This window comes from Pteronotus mesoamericanus, unplaced genomic scaffold (genome assembly GCF_021234165.1).
Source record: "Pteronotus mesoamericanus isolate MK-2021 breed Mesoamerican mustached bat unplaced genomic scaffold, CSHL_Meso_final contig_181, whole genome shotgun sequence".
In the NCBI taxonomy this organism is placed as follows: domain Eukaryota; kingdom Metazoa; phylum Chordata; class Mammalia; order Chiroptera; family Mormoopidae; genus Pteronotus; species Pteronotus mesoamericanus.
In genome coordinates, this window is record NW_026555077.1 from 4,519,793 (window position 1) to 4,536,482 (window position 16,690).

The 16,690-nt window shown below is 34.1% G+C and overlaps 1 protein-coding gene across 1 annotated transcript in view; it reads right to left on the bottom strand.

Moving 5' to 3' along the window:
• The window catches only part of PIGK (phosphatidylinositol glycan anchor biosynthesis class K), a 99,499-nt gene that overhangs the window by 45,501 nt on the left and 37,308 nt on the right, over positions 1 to 16,690 (bottom strand). Inside the window, exon 9 of the mRNA XM_054566866.1 lies at positions 13,978 to 14,150. Coding sequence (XP_054422841.1) covers positions 13,978 to 14,150 — 173 coding nt within the window. The remainder of the gene's footprint in view (positions 1 to 13,977; positions 14,151 to 16,690) is intronic.

Consider the following 16,690-nt stretch of genomic DNA (forward strand, 5'->3'; position numbering starts at 1 on the left):
GAGATCCCCCTCCTAAATTCACAACATAGCCATTCTAATTATCAAACTAAAAAAAGTTGGGAGAGAAGGTATTAAAACATACCTTTGAAGAAGCATAAGGAAGATGATGAGTCAGAAGAAAGGGACATAATGTGACAATGAAAACGGAAAGTTAAGTCCGAAGGGACAGTTTGCCTGTTCCTGGTTCTTACACCTCCTATTCTTTCCCTGTCTTCTTGCATCAGTTGAGATTTCTCAGGCAACGATGAACAGATGGAATTGTATCATGTACCCCTGATTTATCTGACTTTCATTGAGATGCTTCTAAGATTCACTGTAAACTATAACGTTTGCTACTGGCTTTGGATACATGGCCTTTATTAAGGCAAGGCAGCTCCCTTTTATACCAAGTTTGCTAAGCCATGTTCCTTTTTTTAATCATGAATGATTGATGAATTTTAATCAAATCCTTTCTCTGCATCTACAGAAACAATTACAAAATATGTAATGTGATGAAATATATTAATCTATTTTCTCACCCTAAAAACATTCCTGCAGTTTTCAAATAACTTCTACTTGGTCTTTTTTTTTTGAAGTATTTTAGTTTATGCATTACTAGGTTTGAATTTTATTTAATATTTGTGTATCTGTTATCATAAGTGAGGTTAGCCCTGTATTTTTTTTCATGCTCTCCTTGTCTAGTTTTGGTTTCAAAAGGAACCAGTTCCATCAGATACGTTAAGTAACATACTTTCTTTTTAAATTCTGTTTGTATATGTCATCCCCACATGAGGTTGATATATGTCACAGGTAAAAACCATCTAGCCTACTATTGTTTGCAGTTTGTTGGGAGAGGGTAAATATTTTTACAATTAAAAAAAAGCAAGTTTTTTTTACTTGACGGCTTAACATTTGTTTAATTACCTTTTTCCCCCAAATACCCTCTAAGTATTACTTTAGCCACATTTCAAGTAATATCCATGCCCACTTACTGAAGAATGTAGACAGCACATTTTGGGGTTTTGTTTTCTTATTTAGTCTGACCACATTAGTCTTTCAAACATGGTATTTGGTTTAATTACATTTAATTTAATGACCGATATAATGGATTTTTAACTACTATTTTCTCTTTCCCATCTATTTGGTATTCCTTTTTCTTTCCTTTTTTCTTTTGCATTAACCAAACATTTTATTAATCTTTTTTCCCTCTATTATCAAGATAGTTAGACATACTCGTACCACTATTATGGTAGTTATCTTGGACCACAGAACATCCATTCTTGACATGTTGATCTAATCAAACTGATCACATTTACCATTTCTCCAATAAGAATAGTACTTTACACTTTAATTCCACTTATCGCTGTCTTTTGCACTATTTTTGTAATACATTTTAATTTTACAAGTATTTTAACTCAACAAAAAAAGATTGCTTTTATTTATTTTTTTGTCCAATCAATATTTAAGCATCTGGATTAGGCATTCCGGCCCCATTGAAGCGTCTAAAGCTGTATTTTTAAAGGTCATTCTGACCCCCATAGCGACCCTTTATCAGGGGCTGTGCCCAGGTTCTTCTGGCATGTAGATTAACAACTGTTTTTTCTGTGAAGAGTCAGAAAATAACGATTTTAGGCTTTCTAGCGATACATTCTCTGTCACAACTACCTCACCCTGCCACTATAGCATAAAAGCAGCCATAGACAACATGTAAATAAATGAAGGAATGAACATAACTTTTTTTCCAATAAAACTTTACTTATAAAAACAGGCAGCAGGCCAGACTGGGCCCAAGGACCATAGTTTGCTGATCTCTGCTCTTGCTGCACTCACAATCGGTAAGTATGAACAAGCATACCCACTTCCAGAACTGTCAACTACTCTCACTTACTATGTTCTTTGGTATGAATTTGGCAGTATTTTGAAAGGGAAACTGGTTTTGTGATTGAGTGACAGCTGTGTCACTCTAGACTTACATAAACACCAAGCATTTTGCGTGTTTCTCTATCTACAAGAGAGAAATGACCTACTGCCTGGAACAAACCCAGGTTGTAACCTTGGGCCTACTCCCAGAATCACTATAACCCCGCAGAAAAGTGTCTACAGATTTCAGCTCGACTCTTGAGTTTTTCCAAATATGGAGTTTTCGCTTTCTCCTTATTGCTTCTGCACTTCTCTGATGTCTTTAAGAACATAATTTTTGTCTTGATTTTCTAGCTGTTCCTGGTGGGAACGTGAGCCTACTGCAAGTTTTTTCATCCTATCCAGAATCAGAAACTGTTCCCTACTACGTTTGATACTTAATATTTTCATTATCACTCAGTTCTAAGTATTTTTAAAATTTCCATTGATGCTTTTATTCCAAGAATAACTCAAAAATGTTTTTAAATTTCCACACACATATATTTTAAACAATTCTGTTTGCTATTGATTGCAACAATTATATTGTCATCAGGAAAAAAATGTTCCATAAGATTCCAACATTTTAAATTGGAATCTGTGCTTTTTTTGGGGGGTGGGGCAACTATGGGTCATTCTTAAAAATATTATGTTTGGGCCTGAGGAGAAGGCTTGTTTCTAATTGTTGAATCGATCAGATCAAGCTTGTTAATCATGCTGTTCTATATTCAGTTTTGAAGCATTTGGGCAGATTATTTTTTATCAATTTCTGAAAATGTGATATTGCAATCTTCCATTACAATGGTGAATTATCAACCTCTCTTTAAGTTTGTAAATTTTTAAAAAATACATTATAGTTATGTTATTAGGTAATTAAAAGTTTAACATGCTTTTCTTCCCAGTGAGTTAAACCTTTAACCATAAGTTGCCCTGTTTATGCTTACTCATGCCCTTCCTGACGTCTAGTTTGTCTTATATTAATTTATCTATATAAGCATTTTTTTGGTTAGCAGTTGCCTAGTAACCTTTTATTTTTAGCTATTTAATGTCACTATGTTCTTTGTAGGTTTCTTTTTATCCTAAGATGATGATATCTGTTTTAAACTAAGATTAATTTATTTAAATTTATTGTTACAAGCAACATAATTATAACTCTTTCTTCACACTTTGTAATTTCTATTTTCTCCTTTTTTTCCCTATGTTTCACCTTCACTCCTTTGCTGCCTCATTGATTGTTTAATTACATCTTTTTCCTGTACTGTCTTTTATCTTATGCCCTCTACTCCTATTCATTTAGTGGGCATTCTCCAACTGTAAAATGAATATTTACCTTACAATCTAAAGCTACTAAAACTTACTACGTTCCTTCCCCCCAAAAAGAAACCCTCATAACGCTTGAAAACCAATCATTTCCTCTCCTTATGTACCACTGTTATTAGATACACTAGTACTTTGTCCCATTCCTCAAATTATCATTATCACCATAATTATAAAACAGACTCAGCTTTTGCTTACACTTACATTTTTACTAATTTATGAGCACAGCATTCATCCTTCTACTCACACCTCTCGTCCAGCTCCTCTGCCTTCTTCAAAAAGTTTATTCTTTTAGGTGTTATTTAATTAAGGATGTATTGATTCAAAATACTCTCAACTTTTGTATGTTTGAAAACGTCCTTGCCCTGGCCAGGTGGCTCAGTGGGCTGGAGTGTTGTCCAATACACCAAAAGGTTGTGGGTTTGATATCTGGTCCAGGCACCTGCCTCTGCCTAGGTTGTGGGTTCAGTCTTCCATCAGGGCACGTATGGGAGGCAATTGATCAATGTTTCTTTCTCACATGGAAATTTCTCTCTCTCTTTCCTTTTCTCTCTCTCTAAAATTAATAAGCATATCCTCAGGTGAAGAAAAAAAAAGATAGAAAATGTCCTTATTTTTATTTATTCTTTAGCAGTAAGTTTAGCTGGGTAACCAATTTTAAACTGACAGGAATTTTCTTAAGTCCAGCTACCCACAAATGGACCCACAGCCTGTGTCCTGACCCTTACACAAGGCCATTCTAACTCAAAAATCTACATTTCTGTATCAGTAATTATCCTTTAGGGAGCGTTGCCTGCCATGTTTATTTACCACTTGGGTATTAGCCTCTTACATGTTTTTCTCCCAGAGATTTCCATTACTGACGAAAATGAGGCTTACTATTAAGAGTTCAGCACTGGACTCTTGCAAATACTTACTGCCTCACAGACATGATGGCCTGCCACAAGATAAAACACATGATCCCTGGTTAAAGCATACTGGGATTAAGGTGCAGCTAGAAAGACCATGGGTGAGTTCTATCAGAGGGACTCCACCTGCAGATACTCTTTTTACAGTAAATCTAAACAGGCTTGCTAAGAGAGACAAAGAGTCTAAGCTGAGAGGGAAGCTGCATGTTTGGAACACCAGGAGCAACTATCTAGAAACATGGTGGGAAGTTAAACCTGTAGAGCCCCTTCTATTGAATAAGAGGGTGCCACAACTTCTATTTCAGTCTGGAAGTGCCATTCACCGAACAGTATTTTTTGTCTCCATACAACTATTTTCTTGGTAGCTTAGCTATGTATTTTAAAGTGCACTTTTGGTAATTTACAGAATACCTCGGTATTTTATAACAGAACAGTTTTTCAGAAAAATCCAGTCAGCAGCGATTTCAGAAGTGAAGTCATGTGATTGTTCTTTATTATTACAAACCACTACTCTAACTCATTTGTATTTCTTGTTTTGGAAAATATGAAATGTTACACCTAACTCTGAACATTATAGAGTATCCTTCCATTGAGAAATATTTCCTAATGAAATTTCAACTTATGAATGCCAAAGGCCATTAAAGTCAAGTTGTGTTTTTATTTCTAAGGTAAAATGGGACTTCTCATATTCAGAGTGAACTCATTGACATCTTTCAGGTACTCTTTGCTACTAGAAGTTACGTAATTTCTGATACCCAAGATTTTGCTACGCTTAACTTGCAAAGAATTAGAAAAAAATGAAACTACCCTCAACACTAAAATTCTACAAGATATATTTTAATCATTTTCTGTGATTGAGAAGATATATATTACACTGAAGAGAAATCATTATGAACATAAATTATTTTTAAAGCCTAAGACAGAACTTTCCCTATCATTAGATAAAAATTTTTAAATGTACACATCATGTTTATGCAAAGTAATTAGAGCAGTTACAACTCCTTCTATTACAAGAAGCAAAAATTGAGAGTGGTGTCTCTAAGCCAGAGATTGCCTACACTCATAATTTATTTCTCACCATATAGCCCATTAGTTCCTGCCTCAATACCTTAAATCGAAAGTGCAACTGATTATCCAAAAACAAGCAATCTTTAAATCACCTAATGGAAACCTAACTTACTGTATTCCTACACACCTCTCCCCTACACCCCCTATATGTATACACACTCATATATATACTCTTAACATACATATTTTTGGTATAAAGAAGTAAACATCTTAAAAACTGGATATACTAATTGCAATACTACCCAGTTTAGACTGCTCACCGAGTGCCTGAACCTCTGACTGGCAATGTCATTCAGAACAGTTAAACCAGCCGACCAAAGTCACCCTCAGACAGCATCCGTGCGTAGTTTTCATGTGAAAAATTCAGGTAGTCTGAGATCATATACTTTGAACACTTGTATTTCATCAATTTTAGTTTGTTTTCACTTTTGAGAACCACACAAAAAATATTAACATTAGAAGCTAATACCGTCAGCTAAAAAACAAAGAAAGGCACTTATAATATATAAGTTAAAATGAGGTTGCGCAATCTCACTGAAAACAGACATTCCATAACAATATTAGCTGCATACTTCCCTCAGTGAGAGTACTTTCAGAATAATATGTGACAATTTCATCGAAGTAAAGAAAGTGAGAAATTTAGACTATCACTGAGTATGACAAGAACTTTGTATACATAAATTTCAGAGAAACTTAAAGAATAATAGAATTTGCATTAATGTTTGTTTCCTGAAGGAACATGTTCCCTTTCTCACATAAATATTTAATTACTATTTATACTGGCAAGGCATGGCCAAAAACTAATGTGCTTTTTTACAGTCTCCTGACTTTATTTTTATGAGAAAATTAATTTTAAAATAAGCATCTTTTATTACATGTCCCCCCCTTGCAGAAATATATCTATTGCCTTTGTAGAAAAATATGATTTAAATAATATTTACTGTATCAGTTTAATGAAAACTCACATAAATGATTTTATGTGCAGTTTTTAGATAGTTTGGCTTTATTAAAAATAATTTGCCATGAAGTTTCAAACTATTGATTACCTCTTAGAAAATCATAGTATTCCAATTCATTTAATAGGTATCCCCCAAAATAGGTATCAATCATGAAGGATATTGATGGCAAAGACCTCATGGCCCTCCCATTTTTCTAGGTTCTTATCTGCCCCCCACAATAAGACCCACAGACAGTTTAATGATAACATTATGACATCCAAATGATCATTATAAAAGACTAACAGGTTACAACAATGAATTAAAACATCTAAGATAATTATTGGTAAGAACAAAAACACAATAAAAGAAGCATAAAGCCCTGAAATAGAGGGGCCTTTTTCTTTTTTAAATCAACTGTAGAGGTAAGTATGGAAAGGCCAGAATGGGCAATATGCAGCATGGATGATAAAAATGCAAATCAAGCTCTAAAAATAGAGCTGTAATGCACCAGGTAAAGGAGGTAATTCTCTCACTGTAACCTTTCGCATTGGAAGAGAGGCAGCAGCAGCATGGCCGCGGTGCCTTGTACATGACACGCTCTTAGAAACACCTTGGCAAAGTCTGCTCGTTTCAGATACATTACCCCCAATCCTCCCAATAACGCTGAAGGTAGAGTGTAATCCTTTTCCAGATAGAGTATTAAAAATCTGAGTTTTAGAGATATTAACTAATATGCCTGAAAACATAAAGCAAGAAACTAAACTAAATTTGAACATTTGAACGCAAGCCCATTCACCCCCATGTTCTCTCTACTATACCAAAATGCCTGAGGGATAATTTGGCAGTGCCTTACTTACACAATACTTGAAAATCATATCTGAGATTTGATTTTCTTTGGTAAGAAAGCATAGCACAATTTCAACAAAAATGGCAATTTCTGGAATGGTATTACAGATTTATATTATTAATGTAAAATATCTTCTGCCTCTTGCTTTCCCTAACAGCCACAATCCTAAAGTGTTACATATAAATCAACTTTTAAAAACTTCAACTGAGTTTTCCCCACTGATAAATAAGAGTAGCAATTGAAAAAGATCCTGCAGATTTACCTATTTTACAACCTAAGTTCTATGTTGTTAGGCTTACTAAATCAAGACAACTTACAAATAGAAATTTTTACCATCTCTTTTTAAGTTGATAATTCAATATCAAAAGTCTTTTTCTTCTGTCAGTGATCTGAAGAAACAAATATCATGATTTATTTGGTGATACAATCTACCTTCAATCTTCATCATTAAAAAAAAAAAGTGTTCCATTTGTACAAATGTGTACTGCTACTGCCATCTTCTGGTAAAACACAACTTCCCACTTCTTCATAGTACTCCAAATGAGAAACCTCCAGATATGAAATAGCTACTTTATAATACTAGAATAATAAAAGCAGAATAGCCCTGGCTGGTGTGGCTCCGTGGATTGAGCACTAGCCTGCAACCATAGGGCTGCTGGTTCAATTCCCAATCAGGATACATGCCTGAGTTGTGGGCCAGGTCCCCAGCAGGGAACACATGAGAGGCAACCACATATTGAGGTTCCTCTCCCTCTCTTTCTCCCTCCCCCTCTGTCTAAATAAGTAAAACAAATGAAATCTTTAAAAGCAGAGTAATTTTTGCATATGGCCAAAAATACACTAAAAACAGGATTCTAGCAATAAGTTTTATCAGTACATATACTATGTTCTCTCAATAATGTCAAACACTTACTGAACATCTTACTATATTTGAGGCACAGAACTAAGAACTTTAAAACAAAATGAAAATTAATTTTCCTGAAGTGGAGTTATTATTCCCATTTTAAAGAGGAGGAAATAGAATCAAAGTAGGTTGCCCAAGGTTACACAGCTAGTAACTGGCAGAGGCTCTGAATTCAGGAGCTGAAACCCATGACTCTGACTTTGACCATTATGCTGTAATATCCTCTATAATGGAATATGATAGGCGCAGAGTTGATTTAACTCATTGAGGACATTAAAGCTTAATTTAGTTTACAGCAACAGTATTATAATCAGTAAATAGACCGAGAGTCATAGAACACAGAATCAAAGAGTTAAAAGAAAACTTAAGGGACCATAATCTATTTTTCCATATAATTCAGACCTTTATTTACAAAACATCAATGGATTAAGTTCTAATGTTCTATCTTATAAATAATTCCATATCACTGTGAGATTTTTCAAAACTTAAAAATTTAAGGTTCCATTTTTAGTGTTTAAATTAAAATTAACTTTCTTTAATTCAGTTTAAATTTTAATAAACATTCATTGGAAGTTACTAGGCCTGGTAAACATATTTACTAATTCATATTCAGAGCAGTTTTACTTATACAAAGGCATACAGTACTAAGTTCTGCTCTACTATTTATATACACTCATTCTTTAAAGTCATAAATCAAGTCAATGGGTATTTTTGTTAATTGTAGACGGTGAAATAAATCACTTTTAAAAATCTTCCCATGAAATGATTAACACATTATTTTGAAACTATAACAATAAGAACTTTATGTATGTGTAAAATGAAAGAATGGATAATTAAATTATTAGTTTTTATTTATCAATTAAATAATCACATCTAATTTATGCCCTGAGAGTCTACTTTAATTAAATCCTGAAAAACTGAATAACTGAAGTGACTAACAGTTATAAATAACAATATAAAATAAATGGCCCAATAAGATTCTTTATTTATTTAAAGGTTTTATTTATTTTTAGAGAGAGGGAAAAGGAGGGAGAAAGAAAGGGGAAAAAACATGGATACATGAGAGAAACATCGATGATTTGCTTCTCACACGACCCCAACCGGGGCCTGCAACCCAGGCATGTGCCCTTAACCAGGAATAGAACCAGCGACCTTTCGGTTTGCAGGATGACGGTCAACCCACTGAGCCACACCAGTCAGGGCCCAATGAGACACTCTGGATAATCCAGAATTGTACTGATAAGTAAATTCATCAACTTGAAAAATATAGTATTATATAGAATAGTAGGGGAGAAATCCTGTCATCTATTGTTTGAGCCATTTTGGTGAACCTTTGGTTCATGAAGTTCTGTAATCATATCAATTTACTTCTTAGTAATTTTTAGTGAATAGTTTGAGCACAACGTTTCATACTTCTCACAATCTACTTTGTCCAACTCCAAAACAGATGTTTCCAATGATTAGGTATATTTAAATTTTCACTTCCTAGTACACATTATAAATAGTGACTAGAATTTATGTTAAATGACAGCATAAAGACTGTAGGTCCTTTACATTTTCATATAACTTTTGCTATCAGTTTATTAATCTCTACAAAAAAGGCCTGCTGGGATTTTGATTGGGATTAAGTTGATCAAGAACAGAATCAACTCCCAGAATGCAGTCAATGTAAAAATTAATTATATATTTGAGCAATACATGGAAAGGAAACTTTTTAATATTAATTGAAATACAATTAAAAACAAAAATACTTAGAAATAAATTTAATGAAAATTGTGAAATAATTCAGTGAAATACACTGAAATCTATAAAATGAACACAGATAAATTACAGATCTAAACAAATTCAGAGATATGTTCTACGATCAGGGGACTCAATATTGTTAAGGTGCCCATATTCCTCAAATTAATATATAGAATCAATCCACTGCCAATCAAAATCCCAGAGGTTTTTCTTTTTTATTATTTATTTATTGGGGGCAGGGAGGGTGGTGGAGGGGAATCAACCAGCTGATTCTAAAATTTACTTGGAAACACAAAGGATCTAGAATGGTCAAAAGAACCTTGAAAAATAAAGACTGGTTTAGGACTTAACACATCCTGACTTCAAAACTTACTATAAAGCTAAAATAATCAAGACAGTTTAAGAGTGATATAAACAGACATATAGATCAATGTAACAGAAAAGTCCAGACATAGACCCACATAACTTATGGTCATGTGATTTTCCCCCCCTAAGGCGTTAACATAATTCAATAATAAGGGATTAAATCTTTCCAACACATAGTACTGGAATAACTAGATATCCATATGGAAAAAAATGAACTTCAATGCCTACCTAATACTATACTCAAAAATTAACTCAAAATAAGTCATAGATCTAAACACAAAAGCTAAAACTACAAACCTTCACAAAGAAAATAAAAGAGCCCTGACCAGTGAGGCTCAGTTGGTTGGAGTGTCATCCTGTACCCCAAAAGTTTGTGCCTTCGATCCCCAGTCAGGGCACATACCTAGGTTGTGGGTTCAGTGCCGGGTCAGGGCATGCATGGGAGGCAACCAATATATGTTTCTTTCTTTCTCTCTCACTCTCTCCCTTCTTCTCTCTCTAAAAAATCAATAAACATATCCTTGCATAAGGACTAAAAAAGAAAAAGAAAGTCTTCATGGCCTTGAGTTAAGGTTAAGAATCCTTGCACAAAGGGATTGGCGTGGTGATTGTCCGAGTGTATACATTTGTCAAAACTCAGAAATGTACACTAAAAAGGGTGATTTTCTGTACATAAATTATATCTCAATTTTTCAAAACAAACAAACTACAGCTGCACACAACATAAATGAATTCCAAAACCATAATATTTGCAAGGGAATCAAAACATAATCTTTAGGTGATAGACCTAAAATGAATAGCAAGAAAGTGAATTCCATAAAAGTTAGCCGAGTTGTTAACTCTGAGGCAGTGTAAGAGGGCAGCGATCAGGAAGCGGCCCAAAGGGTACAGCAGCTTCAAGTATGCCGGTATTTTTCTTTCTTTTCTTTCTTCTGATTGTTACATGAGTAGTTTGTGGTACTTCGTTGAGCTACTATTTATATTTTACATCCTTTTAAAAGAAAACAAGCCAAGTAACTCAGGGTAAATTATAAAAGAATGATATAAGAATACATATTTTTCGGAGGTATCTATTTTCATTCATATCTTGGCTATACCATTCATTAGAGGTGTGACTTTCCACAGGCTTCTTAATCTTCCTCAGTCTGTTTATTAATCTATAAAAAATGTATTCTGCTGTTTCTTGGAAATGCCTAAAAAACTTAGACTTCTATATTTTGTAACACTACAATGTATGGATATTTTTATATCCATAAGCTGGAGGCTATTTTCCCTATACAGTAAGGACACAAAGCTGGTAATCTGAGTAATTCTGACATGGATTTATGACTAGATTCTAGAAAGCCCAACTCCTTCAGGAGGGCAGGCTGCTGTATTTGTCTGTACACTAATCAAAAGTCAACCTATGTATACTCAGATGAATAAGTTAGAATCAAATTATATAAGCCAAGATAACTACAGTCAATCCTCACTTTACCACATTTGTTCTTGCAAATATATTAGTAACACAATTAGTAAAAAACATGCAGAAACATTGTTATTAACTCTATGACTATACTCAATATCTAGGTTTCAGAATATATATAAAACAATTATTTCATATAGACACTTCAGTGTTATGTACTAAGTTATTCATCATACCAGGCTTCAGTTTAGTGTACCCTAGTATGCAAAACATGAAATAGACAGTCTGAACAAATTGGTTCTTTTGGTTCTCTAATAAATGTAGAAAGTAATATTTTTTAAAGTATAACTGGCACCTGCCAATTTTAATAGCAGTGACTGTACTGATACTTTTAAATTAAGACCTAAAAAATACATATACATTCTAGCCCGTAATTTTCTTAATAAAATAGTTTTTACAATATCTGATCTCTCATGAATATACTTTTCTCAGAACTGTCATTCATATTTGCATATAAATGGCACCCAGATATAAGATATTTATAGTCTCCATTCGTGAAACATGTTGGGAACTTAATTTTTCTAAATTAATTGGATAACCTATACCAGTGATCATGAAATCATCTGAAAGCAATATACTAAATAAAACATATTTATAAACACTAGAGGGTGCTCTAATTCAACGGTCCTTTGTATCTGGCTTTGATGCTTAAAATGATTTTCTCAACTAAAGATATTCTTCAGCACCAACTATTTTTGCATCTGAAATAGTACATATAGATAATTTATGAGACAAAATTCTTCCAGAATCTATAATAAAACAGTATAATTCCACTGAAATCATTTTTTATTGTACAATTATTATATATTTAAAATTTTGTTAGGTGGAGAGAACAGAAATGAAGTACAGAAGAAGTATAAGATGGTCCTTGACTATAAAGGAAATAAATGCAGAGTTCATATGGTTAACAGAAGATATAGCATATCTTATGGACCTAAGTTCAAGGAAAATTACAAAATGAATTTGGTAGAAGACATAGTAGCTCAATTTCAATTTTAGTTGCTAAGTATTATATAGTTCAGCTATTTTACAAAGGTATTTTGAAAGTCATCATATAAACAGTAAATAAAAGTGCCATTGCTGTAGGATATTGTCTCCTGTCTTAAGAAAATATTGTTTAAGCCAATAGCTAGAAAACTGAAAAAGAAAATCCAATACCTTCAATATCCAGAATAGGAAATAATTAATAAAATATCAATATAAATTTTCATAAAAGATGCATGTTTGCTAGTTTTTTAATTTATTCCTAAAATGTTCATAAGCTCAATTACACATCTTTAAATATTTCAAATTTGAGAGTAAATTGTATGGTGTTGCCTACTGGCAATCAAGAATAGTTCCCTGGAGTATTAGTTTTCAACAGACAGCATTAGACAACCACAAATAACAGAGTTGAATACCTAGGAAAACATATCACCCATATATTTCAAGAAAGGGACTATTAACTGAGACACTATTTAATCCTAACATTTGCCTTTAAAAATGTTTCCAGAGGAAAAAATAGATTACAAATATTTCTAAAATTTACATACCCAAAATCAACCAATTTCTCTCAACCTCTCTCTCTCTCTCTCTCACTCACACACACACACACACACACACACACACATACACACACACACACCCTACACACATGAATGAATGCACACTCACTGCTCACTCACATGCAATCCACTCCCCAAGAAGGGAGTACCTGGTTTATATCTCTCTCTCATTCTTTCCCCTAATGAATTATCAAGAGCCTCCAAAGCAAATCCTAAACAGTGACACCTGTTGATGGAGGGTCACTTCAAATTTACAATAGTCCCAGACAAATTGTTCCAGATTAACACAATGCAGCACTAGGGAAAAGCCAGAGATATAACTGAACCAGGCTCACAAACCACCCACACTCTAGAAACCGAAATACATGGCATTCAAAGAATTAATCAGATTGCTGGAGCCCAAAGAAATTCTGAACACAGAAGCATTGTGTTATAGTCTAGAGTATGTATTTGGCACCTATATTCTTTTGGCACTCAGTCCCCTTTTTATGTTTATCTGCCTTGCATTGGCCAGATTCCTAGGGCCCCAAGTACACTCTAAATACCAGCTGCCAACTTCGCTACTCAGTGTCACATCAATTAATACCTTCTATTCAATAGGTAACAGCATACATAGTCATTAATGTCTGAAATGTTCACATATCTGTCTTTTCAAGAAGGTCTTCTGGACCATTATATACACCTCCATCAAGGGAAAAATATGTCTCTGAGAGAGCCAGTTACAAGGAATATTTTAGTCCTTTTTAGCAAGTCTCAAGTCACACTACTACAAACATTGTATTTTGGAGTTACAACATAATCCTAATCACGATCATAGCTTCTCACTGATACTTAGAGCTTTTGTCCATAAATCTCAAAAGCATAGGACCTACATAAACTGCAAATTGGGTAGAAATGTGTTATTTTATTTACAAACACCAACTTTCACCTCTTACATTACATAAAAATTTACAAATTGTAAGACTAAAATATTCTATTCAAATCTTAATTTAAGAGGAATACCTGCTTTCTATGACTCCTAAATCTGGCAGCAAAGTAAGAGTCTCTGTTGTAATCTCCACTTTCCGGACACTTCCAAAGAAATCAGTTATCAGGACATTTTTAGGATTCCTCTGAAAAAGATCAGTGCGATGTCCAGGAGTAGACACACATAGACTCTTTGGACATACCTGAAACTGGAAAAAATATATAGGAATAATAAATACACATGTGTCTACATAGATATACAACTTTTATTAAATCCAGTAACACAATACAGCACTGTATTTTGATAGCTCTCCCAACCTAAAGAAGTTACTGTTTCTAAAGATAAAAGTTTCACTGCTATTATAGTGCTTGACATTTCAAGAAAGCTACATAGACATAAAAACAGGTGCTAAAAAGGAAAGCTGCCAGGACGGGGGGAAAACATCCACCTTTTTGAATCATATTGATCCCTTCAATCTCTGAGAACTCACACGCTACACTATGACAAAAGAATTGCATTTTTCCTGCCTCTACATCTACCTTCTTTGGGCGGGGGCGGCGGGGGCAGAGGAGGGCGTTTGTCTACCCAGTTGGCTTTTTTTAAACATTTTGTAATCATAAGCCTTCATTCAAATTTTAAATTCAAATAAAAAAAATTACATGGTAGCCCACTATGTAAAAAAAAAGATAAAAGTAGAGGTGCTGTGGCTCACAGGAAGTTCAAGCATAGCCTCCCCGCTAGATATCCCCCTGTTCTCCTGGTGTGGACCTAGGGAAACCATTACACAAATCAAGTAACTTCCTTAATTTATTCATTATGAAAATAAACCCATGGTGCCTTCAGACACGAGTGCTCCACAGAATATAGCCAAAAAACAGGACTTCATTGCTACACAGCTCTAATGATAATTTTTAAGTTAATCTTACCCCCGATATTCCACATCAGTGAATTACCAAGGACAGACATATATTCACTTAGCAAAGAATAAAAAGTACCTAATATTACATACATTTGGTACTGTTACCTTCCAGAATACAAAAATTGAAAAGACATGGTTCTGTCTTCAAGCCTTTAAGTCTTATCAGAGATAAATAAACACAGCAAGGTAGAAAAAAAGTGACAGGTTCTAATTCAGAAAAGAATAAACTTCTTCCAGTTTAAGGATAAGAAAAAAAGAGGGAGTGGGAGTTAAGTTATTTTTCTAAAGGAACAGGACTATTACAGATGGAATATAGGAACATTGCTAATAAAGGTGCAGCCGCAGAGATGAATAAGGCAAATAACCTAGTTTGCCAGAAGCAGGGGATATGTGAAGAAGAGCTCACAGGCCCGCTAGTAAGGGCCCAGGGACATAGCACTTGCCTAACTGTGCAGACAAGATGTAGACAAGACCATGTTAATAGGTAATCACAAGCATGACAGCACAGGGGTGGGAAGGGCAGAGCAGCTCTAATTTATGAAACAGCGCACAACACACTGTGCTAAACGATTTGCAGGTATTCTCATTTAAGCTTACCAATACGTTTGAGGCACATAAATATTATCTCTGCTTCAAACTGAGGCTCAAAGAGATTATGTCATTTGCCTAACATCACACTGCCTTCCCAGTTCAGGAAAGCAATAAAAGGAAACACAAAGAAGAGATCAGGATATAAATTAAGAAGCAAAGAAGGAAAAAGCCTGGGGGAAACTCAAGAAAATAAAATAAGGAAGGATAAAACAGATGAAAATTTGAAGAAACGAAGTAAAAGATAAAATAAACAAAGATAAGATTGAAGTCCTAGGTATGTTGAAGTCATTCCTATAGGAGGAACTTGATGGGCTTTAATTAGGTACCAGAAGAAGTAAGAAAAGCATAGTTGAATGAGTTTGGGAAACACTAAGTATTATCTTTTTCTCTGCTAAAATAATACTTTGAAGTCATTCTTCCCTTCAAGAATGTTTATTTTATCTGATTTTCTTATCCTCAGCAACATAATGACCCATAGGTCCTATAATTATTCATCTTAAATTTCAATAATCTTTCACTTACAGAATCTGCACACTCTAGCCAGCTTCTATGTTTATTACCAAAGACAAGGATCATCTAGTATTTCAGCTTCTGTGTTTTCTGCAGCTATTCCATTTTCCTAGAATATGCCATACTTTTCTTCTTTCAAACCTGAAAATCTACCACTTGCAAGAAAAATTTTAATCACTAATCCCACTGTATTCAAAAGAACCATATAAATGTGTATTGCTGTCATGTCCTTCATTCATTCCATAAACACCCACTAAGCATCAACAATTACTATGTACACATATAGTAATTGTATAGTAAAACCAGTTACTATAGGAATTAACTTCTGTGGGCTATAAGATGTATAAAGCATGATGATGCTTATACCTCTTATTTAAGAAACTCAAAGCCTCGAAGAAACATTACAGTGATAAACAATTACAGAGCAATATTAAAAGCATAATAAAGGTACATAGCAACAGTTACATGTTCATAGACAGAAGAACTGCCTGGAGGATCCAGAAACCTCATACAGCAGGTGATACTCTATAAACGTGCTCTTCAACTGTCACCAGTGACATTATACATTTTTAGGGGACTAAACAACAAGCCTTCTAATTTTTCTGCTCCTGAAGCCCTTAATATGTACTCTGAATACAGCTGATCCCCAACAAATTTTACTATGTACACATAATCCAACAGAAAATAGGTATTATTACAAAGTATCTAGAAATATGTCAAATCACTAA